Source organism: Piliocolobus tephrosceles, chromosome 8, assembly GCF_002776525.5.
Source record: "Piliocolobus tephrosceles isolate RC106 chromosome 8, ASM277652v3, whole genome shotgun sequence".
In the NCBI taxonomy this organism is placed as follows: Eukaryota; Metazoa; Chordata; class Mammalia; order Primates; family Cercopithecidae; genus Piliocolobus; species Piliocolobus tephrosceles.
Genome location: NC_045441.1, coordinates 139369158 through 139378054, shown reverse-complemented (window position 1 = coordinate 139378054; position 8897 = coordinate 139369158). Strand labels below are relative to the sequence as shown.

Genomic DNA, 8897 nt, shown 5'->3' with positions numbered 1-8897 from the left:
CTTGGGACACTGGCCCTTGGAACACAGCCAACATGCTGTGAGGGAGCCAAGTGGCCACACAGAAGGGCTTCGTGTAGCTGTCTGGCCCCAGTCCTAGCTCAGGTCCCAGCCAACAGCCAGCACCAACCACCAAATGTAAGTAGATGAACCTTCCAGTCTCTAGTTTGGAGTAAAGCAGAGAAAAGTGGTCCTGGTGGAAACAACCCCATTTGCAAATCCATGAGCAAAATATATCCAGTTAGGCCACTGGATCTTGGGATGGCTGTTACACAGCAATAGGTAATGGAAAAACCTCATATCCACCTCATTTTCTCCAAACTATTTTACACGTGTCATTCAATCAATAAACCTTTTTTGGATACCTACTCTTTGCCAGGGTCTGTACAAAGACGGACACAATACCTATATTTGTGGCTTCTGCATTCAGCTGCCACTACTATTTCCTTACTCTTTCCTGCCACTACTGTGTCCCCTTTGCAGACAGAATAAAATTCATAGTCCTCAGCCCTCTGCAAATGGTGCCAGCCTGCTGCTCCACTGCCACCACTTCAAACTATTTTGTCCCTAGACCCAGTCTCCATTCTCCTTTCTTTATATATCTTTATGTTGTCTCTTCTATCTGCAATGCTTCTGCCCTGCCCCATCTCCAACCTTCAAGAACCTGCTCTGAAATCTCCTTCCCTGGCAAGGCCCTCCAAGACTCCTCCAGTTGAAATTAACTGGCACCTCCTCGTAATCCCACAGCACTGACTGCAGACTGCAGTTTCTGTCTGCCCACCGTCTCCTCAAAACTCACTAGACTGTGAATCCCTGGAGGAGGGATCCTGGCTTATCTCTCTTGTCCCTCAGCAGTGTCTGGCACAGAGCCCAGTACTTAGAAAGCCCCCAGTAAACACTTGTCGATGCAACTAGTAGCAGAACCAGAATTAGAAGTCAGATCTCCCGAATCCTAGTCTCCAGGGCCTTACTTGCTTCTTTTGACATCACAAAGGCAGGGAAAATGTCCCACCAAAGGTGGGGATCAGGTTGTCCAGAGAAGACCTTGGAATGTGCCAGGAGTTGGCGGGATTGCTACACGTGGAGCTGCAGAGGCGATGAGTGAAGAGAGTCCTAGCTTCTAGCTAGGGGTTTCAGGTGAGTTCCTTCCTTCCGTCCTTTCTTCCTTCTTTCTTTCCTTCCTACTTCCTTTCTTTCTATCAATAAGCCCTGATCATCTACTTCTGGAGGGGAAACATGCTGTTTCTTTGATTCTTTTCTCCTCCAATTCCAGTTCATATCTGAAAAAAATCTCTATTCTAGGGACCCAGTTGCACAGAAAAACAAAAAGCTCCACCATGTTCAAGCATCAAGGGACTACTCATGCTGTTCTGCCTCCCCCAGGGTTTCCCAGGAACCATTGCTCTGTAAGCTGTCTCTCCTGTGCCCAGCTGACTGGAACAGCTTCCCAGTCCCCTGTGGGTAACCCCAGGCTCTCCTGGGCCTGACTTTGGTGGTGTCTTGCCTGGCCTGCTCCTTGGCGGACCTCTGGCATAGCAGGCTTCCATTTCTCTTTTTCCTTCCAAGATGTCCTGGCTCCACGCCTTCGGACTGAGCAGGAGCAGAGAGCAGGGTGGGCAAGATGCTTTCTGCAGACTTTTCTCCCTAAATTGTTTCTTTTTGGGAGCTGGGAGGAGCCTAGATATCTCACTGTAGCCCCTCTCTTCCCTCAGTCACAGGCAGGGTGCGGGAGAGCTCTTCCCAGGAATGGTCTCTGAAATGGCTCTTGGAGCTGAGATGGGGGTGGGGCAGATTCTAGAGGCTTAACGGCCCTTGGTATTAGGGCTGGACACTTTTCTCTTTGTCCCAGATCTGGAGGTAGCAGAGGTGGGAAGTTGATGGCAGTGGGGGCTTCTCCATCAGCTCATCTGAAGGCCCAGAAACGTTGCTTTGGGGAGAGCTTGCCCCCTCTCACAGCTTCTCTTCCTCAGCTCAATTCTTGAGTGTGGGGGTGGCTAAGTGGGTCTGCCTTGAGGCCTCCTAGGAAGTCAGAAATCTACATTCAGCTTTGACTTCTGAGTATGTGGAGTGGGTTGGGGGGAGAGAGGGAGAGATCTGGCTCTCCTCAGCTTGAGGGAGCAGCTCTCTTCTTGCCTCTGTGCGCAGAAGGAGGGCTACCTCGTGCCTGGGCTCCTCTCTGTTTGGGAGGATGAAGGGCTGCTCTGACTCCTTTGTCTTCCCTTTGGGATAAGAGCAGAGGCCTGCCCCAGCAACGTGGGTGCAGGAGTGGAGGACAGCTGGCCAGCTCAGATGAGTGCTCCTTCCCTTCAGGGACTGGCTCTCCCTCTCCTTTGGTCTGGAGAGAGGGGGAGACCACAGATGTCCCTTTCCCTTCTCGCTCTCCCATGCCCATTCTCAGCTGCTGGCCTTTGCTCACTTTCTCTCCATCCCCTGGCCTGGACAAGAGGACACTTCACTCACATGAATCATCCTGGATTCATGCAGGCAACCCAGCAGCCAGGGGTGGCTGTGGGGCGGGGCGGGGGCTGGGCCAGTCATGGGCTGGGTTCTACCTGGAACCCAGATGTGTTGATGCACTTGATGCCAAGTCACCAAGGAGGGGTAGCCTGTGCTGTGGAAGGCCCTGGGCCCCCTGGGGGGTGAATGAGGAAACTGCTGGCAGTGGAGAGGGCCTAAGGAATAACTGCACAGGCAAGAGCCTCTGGACTTTTTTAGAATCAGCTGGTGGAGCCACCTCCTTCTCTCCCACTGGCTGCCTCCCTGAGTCACTGCCCACCCACCAGCAAATAAAAAAGAGTGTCATCTGCTGGCCAGTGGCCCCATTTGGCCCCAGTGTTTGCATCTTTTTGCTCCTGGGTGGAAGGTGAGAGTCCGGGTAGGGTGGTCTCACTATGACAGTTCTTTCTGCGCCTTCCTCCTTTGGGACTCTGCTTCCTTCCCTGTCCTTTGTTCTTCCCCTCCCCCCACAACCCATGATGGTTCTCGCTGGTGACAAGACCCAGCCCCTGCTCCAAGGACAGAGGCAGCTGCAAGCCCTCAGGAGCCCCCACATGGCCCCATCCATCTAGACAGGTCTCTGATCCGGCTGCAGGGAGGGGACCCTCGGCTGTTCAGCTGCGACTCCTCCCTCCCCGCCCGCCCACTCAGCTGTCAACACTCGCCTCCCCGCCCTGGCCTTCCCGGGCCCCTGCCTAACTGCTAAGTCCGAGGACATTGCGCCCGGAGACCCTCACTCAGACCCATGCAGGCGATGAGCAGGCGGCGGGCAGACACCCCGCCTGCCCTTGAGCATCCCCAGGCCTCCTTGCCTAAATAAGGGAGCCGCAGCTGGAGCAAGCCAGCTGGCGGGGGGGAGGGGCCTGCGGCTAGGCCAGGGCTTTCCGAGGGGCTGGGCCGCGGCCACCGCGGGCCCCGAGCCCGCCGATTGGGCCTGCAAAGCTGGCCCCGGGCTGCCGGGGGAGGGCGGGCCGCTCGCACACGGGGATCCCCCGGTTGGAACTTCGCGCTCCGGGACCTCTCTTTGATCCCGCAGCTAGGAGGCCGCAACTGCTGTCAGAATGTCCCTCTCTGTGCGGCTTCTCTGCAGAGCCCCACAGAGGGCTGTGTGTGTGTGTGTGTGTGTTGGGGCAGGGGGCGTGCCTCTTCTAAATTTCACCCTCCCTTATTTAAGATCTCTGCTGGTCTGGGACCTCCAGATTGTCTTGCTTTTCCTAGTTCCAGGGTCTCCCTTGACCTCGGACTCGTCTTCGCAGGGCCCAGGCCTTGCTCGGGTCACCCACAATAGGCGCTGAGCGCATGCTGTGTGTACCAAGCCGGTGCTCGGCGTGGTGGGGAACCAGGGCATAAGGACCGGCCGTTTCCCTTCAAATCAGGTTTCTTAGCCGCTAATCTGGGGTGGGGGTGGAATCCCTTCCCCCCTCCCGGCCGCCTACAAGCCGGCCGTCACACCTGTCCTCACGGTTCCCTCTGCCTAAGGGTCCCTTCCCCCTCATCGGGGCGCGCGAGTCCCGGGGGCTCCTTGGCAGAGCAAGGGGCTGGCGCTGGGGGAGCACTCGGCGCGGCTCAGCCAATGGGAAGGGCGGGCGCGAGCGGTGGGAGGGGGGAGAGGGCGGTGCTGCGGGCGCGCGGCAGGCGGGAGGGGGCCGGGAGGCGGGGGCCGGAGCCCGAGGGGCGCGCGCCGCATTAACCCTTCCGCGGCCGGGCCGAGCCGCAGGCGCTGCCCGAGCCGCGGGCGCCGGAGCGGCTGTCGGCGCGGCGGCAGGCGGGAGCCAGGAGCCCGGGGCTCGGGCTGGCGGAGCGCAGCGAGGGGACGCGGCGGAGCGGGCCCCGCGGCTCGGCGGGGGCCGGCAGACAGGTGTGCCGGCGGCGGGCGGCTGGCGCTCAGGCGGCTCTAGGCCGGGCCCGGGGTCCGGAGCTGGGAGCCGGGAGCCGAGCGAGTTCCCGGCGCCCGCAGTCCAGTCTCGGCCCCGCCCGTGCTCGGCTTGGCCGCGGGGTGCGGGTACCACGGCCCGGCCGGGCCACCCGAAGCCTAGTGCTGGGCCGGGCCGGGCCGGGGTGGGTGGGGGCCCGCCCGGCCCGCCCATGGGCTCAGGATGCCGGTGCGGAGGGGCCACGTCGCGCCGCAGAACACCTTCCTGGACACCATCATCCGCAAGTTTGAGGGCCAGAGTGAGTGGGGGAGGGGGCTGGGCGGGGAGGGGGCTCTGGGGGCGGGCCGAGCTCTTCCGAGTGTGGTTGGGGGGGCGTGCCCGGGCCGAGTCCATCGCTAAGTGCTAGTCAATGGAGCCTGATGGGCCCCAGGCTCTGGCGGGGGACGGCGGGGGCAAGGCTTGGTGCACCGGGGCCGTGGGCACCGGGCCAAAGGGCTTGGGGCGGGAAGCTCAGCTCAGGCTTTTGGGATCAGAGAGTGTGTGTGACACGCTGAGTGTGCAGGGAAGGGACGTGGGATGGAGTGTGCAGGTGTCCCCAACTCTGGGTGCCTGGACGTGGATGGGGCTGTGTGCAAGGGCATAAGAGTGTGTATGACCCAAACCCTGGGATCCCGAGAGTCCAGCGGGCACACTGATCTTGCCAGATCTTGACTGTGTTGTGCCTGAGGGACTAGAAAGCCGTGGATGCAGGATCAGCCCATAATCTCCTCTTGTGTGTGTGCCGTGTGTGTATGACCCCGAGCCCATGTGTCACCCATGAGTTAGACCCTGTATGGGCGGTGGGGAGGTGCCTTTGACAAGGCTGTGAGCTTGTGGGCTCTGTGGAGACAGGGTGTCCTGGTGCTAGAGCTGGGCTTTGAGGGTAACCAGCTCCCTGTGGTACCCTCAAGTTGTGGTTTTCTTGCCCTGGGCACTGTCACCTAATTCCCTTATGGGGACCTGGACTACAGCACCCCTAATGCCTGCCTGATAGGGAGGCTTCTAGAAGGGTCCCAGATTAGGCAAATGTCCTGGGTGTGGGTTTGCACCCAAGCAGCATTCATGTGCCTGTCCCTAAGGCTGCATGAGCCACAGTGGTTGTGACTGCCAAGGGCCCTGGGAGTTGGGAGAGGATGACATTCCTTGCCCATGACCCTGTGAGCACAGGACAACGCGTGCTTGTAACCGTGGTGGGGGGAAGGAGGGGTCAGTCCAGTGGTCAGTATTCTGTGAAGCGGAGGAACAAGATGATCCTGAGGGGGTGGAGACTGACACTGGTTGAGGGCCTCCCTGAGAGGTGGGGGTGGGCCCAGGGGGAGGCTGTGGGCGGGCCCATGGGGAGGTTGAGAGGAGTGTTGGGGGGAGCTGGCTTCTAGCCCTACCTTTGCCACTGACTGCCATGTGACCTTGAGTGACTCTTCCCTCTTTGGGTCCCAGTTTCCAGGTCTGTGGAGGAGGGGCAGGCTTTCTGTCCCATCCCTGTATTCCAGGATCTCAGTGAAGGGTGTGTGTGGGGGGGTGGGGCATGCCTTCCAAGAAACTTTCTCTTTTCTCCCAGGCCTGGGAGAGAGGACAAGGAGTGGTTTTTCTTCTATGAAGCTGGGGTGTGTGGCTGGGCCTCTGGACTGCCTTGGACTGTGGCAGAGCTGGAGGCTGAGTTGGGGGTCTTTTCAGGTGACTGAAGCCCTGACTCCTGGAATTGATGGCTGTCTAGGAGGTCTGGAGGGGCTTGGGACCTGGCCAAAAGATGACCCAGTTCCAAAAAGCAACTTCCTGGGGGCCAGGGGAAGGGAGAACCGAGAAAGGTGGGAGAAGGCCAAGTCCTGATGGCCTGGGCCTACCTCAGGGTACCCTGCTGCAGCCCATCCTTGCACGTAGGATTGCCTAGGGCTGTAACCTGAGGGCTTTGCCTGCTGGGGAGGGAAGGGGAAGAATTCCAACTGCTACTGAAAGCCCCAGCATTAAAGGCCAAAGTGGCCAGAAACTTCTGTTTAGAAAAAGCTCTTATCCCAGGAGCATCTTGCCTGGCACAAGTGAGGCTGCTGCCTGCCTGCTGCTCACTCGCCAGCCTGGCTCTTGGGGCAGGCCTGGAGTCGAGGAGCCAAGTCTGGCCGAAATGGAACCATGGGGGTGCTCATCCCGGATGAGGCCAAACTGAGGAGGGCCTCACATCCCTGGGCAGGTACCCTATCTTGGGTCTGTTTTCCTACAACTGGGGCCAAAGTCTCAGGCCCCTCCCAGGCTCCAGGTGTTTCCAGGGTTTGGAGCTGCAGGTCCCTATCTTTGCTTCCTATGACCTTGGGTTTCTGCCTGTGACCCTCAGCTTGTTCTTCTGCCTCTGCCAGACCAAGGTTCAAAAGCAGGCTCTGTCATTTACAAGCTGCAAGACTTGGGCATGGTGCCGAACTTCTCTGGAGTCTTGGTTTCTTCATCTATAAAAGGAGGATAATGACACCTACCTTATGGGGTTGTCAGAGGACCAAATGAGATGCAGCGTCCTAGGTGTTCAACGTGTAACTTCCCTCATCCTCTCTGGCACACCCACCCCTCAGCTCCTGACTGTCCTTGCGGGGTGGGGGGGTGGGGTGGGGTGCAGAAGTTCCAGGGGTTACTGACCTGGTAGGATCCTCAGATAATTGGGGAGTGATTTCCTAGGGAGCCTCAGGATAAGGAGTGGCTCAGGGAGTGCCCCCCTAGTCTGGAGAGCAGGGAAATTAAAAGCAGAATCCAGTGCAATCCGGTGCAAAGGGAATCCTGGCCGCCATCTCTGGCCTTTCCCAGGCTCCCTCTCTAGGCCCAGTGTTTATCCCTCCGCTGCGGCTGCTGACACGCGTTGCTGACACCCGCCAGGCTGGCCTCAGCCTCAGGCACGGAGGAGGCAGCAGGCTGCTGGCGGCCTGCCCGGGGGAAGCCACGCAGCCAGCCTGTGGGCCAGGCGGAGGAGGGGGCGCGCCGCGCGGCCGGACCAGGCCAGGCACCTGTATCGGGGCTCAGGCACAGCTGCCTTCACCCCCTGCTGGGGACCCCAGTCTCAGCCATGCTTCCTGTGGCGGGGAGTCCCCGGGCGGCTGTGTGTGAGTGGAGAATGTGGGGAAGGGCTGGGAGTCCCCGATGCTGGGGTCCCCGCTCACGCGCACTCTCCTCCCCGCCCCCCAGGCCGTAAGTTCATCATCGCCAACGCTCGGGTGGAGAACTGCGCCGTCATCTACTGCAACGACGGCTTCTGCGAGCTGTGCGGTTACTCGCGGGCCGAGGTGATGCAACGACCCTGCACCTGCGACTTCCTGCACGGGCCGCGCACGCAGCGCCGCGCTGCCGCGCAGATCGCGCAGGCACTGCTGGGCGCCGAGGAGCGCAAAGTGGAGATCGCCTTCTACCGGAAAGATGGTAGGCGCGGGCCGGGGCGGGGCCACGACGAGGGGCGGGGTCAAGAAGGGTGGGACCACGGCGAGGGGCAGGGTGCGTGGGGGTGTGGGGGCGGCTGGAGAACGCCGCCAGCCCGGGCAAGGATCTGTGGGGGCGTGACGCGAGCTGGGGTCCTGCGGTGTGCCTGTGGGAGGCGCGGTTCCGGGGACTGCACCTCACTCTGCTGAGATGGTTTTCAGGGGGGCAAAGGAGTTGCTAGGCTGTGGATCTGGCTCCTCTGGTCCTTTTTTTCCTGGGCAGGTGTGGGCACCTAGAGCAAGTTGGACTAGAGTTAGACTGAGCTGCGCTGGCAGGTACGTGCGTGGATGGAGGTTAAAGGTCAGGCTGGCAGTTGGGCGCTGACCTCCTGCCACAGGCCCCTAGCTGCCTTAGGGCAGTTGGTGCCAGGTGACAGGTCTGGGAGATGTCACGGCGGGACAGGAGGGCTGCAGGACTCTGACTTTCTCTGCTGCCCCCCTCCTGCCCTGCGCTTCAACAGCACCTGGGGGAAGTGAGTGCCTCTCCCGCAACCTCAGTTCCCTTTGTCTTAGCTGTCGAGCGCCCTGCCCTGCCACCCTCTCCTGCGCCAGGTGTCTTTACTCAGCCACCGCCTTCCAGCACAGCTGCTCTGGGCTTCCGGAGAGCGGGTAAACAGAGCCCCGGGTGGGGCTGCTCCCACACCGTGAATGCCCTGTTGGGGTGGGCTCTGGTCAGGGCGGGCAGAGCAGGAGGACTGGGGTCCTGCGGGCAGAATCCGGCTACAGAGGCAGCTCTAGAATGCGTGCAAACCTTGCTGCTTCCTAGCGTGTGTCCCATAAGCATTTGCTCAACGCTTGTGAGCCTGGCAGGCGCTAGGCTCTTGGAGGTGGGCAGGACAGACGAGGCTCCTGTCCTCAGGGAGCTTGTCTGCTGTAGACAGTGAGCACACTCTGTTTTCTGTTTGGGACCAGGCCAGCCAGCCCCATGTACCAGCCCTGCGTGCTCAAGGTTGGCTGGGGTGACCCTGCAAAGCCTTGCATCCTCCAGGCTGTGCTTTTGCAGGCGTACAGTCTGTGGCATCACTGGACAGCACTAGAGAGGGCACGG

The 8897-nt window shown here is 60.3% G+C and overlaps 1 protein-coding gene across 1 annotated transcript in view; it reads left to right on the top strand.

The window, feature by feature from the left end:
• The first annotated feature begins 4510 nt into the window (after positions 1–4510).
• KCNH2 (potassium voltage-gated channel subfamily H member 2) overlaps positions 4511–8897 on the top strand; it is a 32739-nt gene continuing 28352 nt past the window's right edge. Inside the window, exons 1-2 of the mRNA XM_023225419.1 lie at positions 4511–4665; positions 7563–7793. Coding sequence (XP_023081187.1) covers positions 4590–4665; positions 7563–7793 — 307 coding nt within the window. The 5' untranslated portion in view covers positions 4511–4589. The remainder of the gene's footprint in view (positions 4666–7562; positions 7794–8897) is intronic.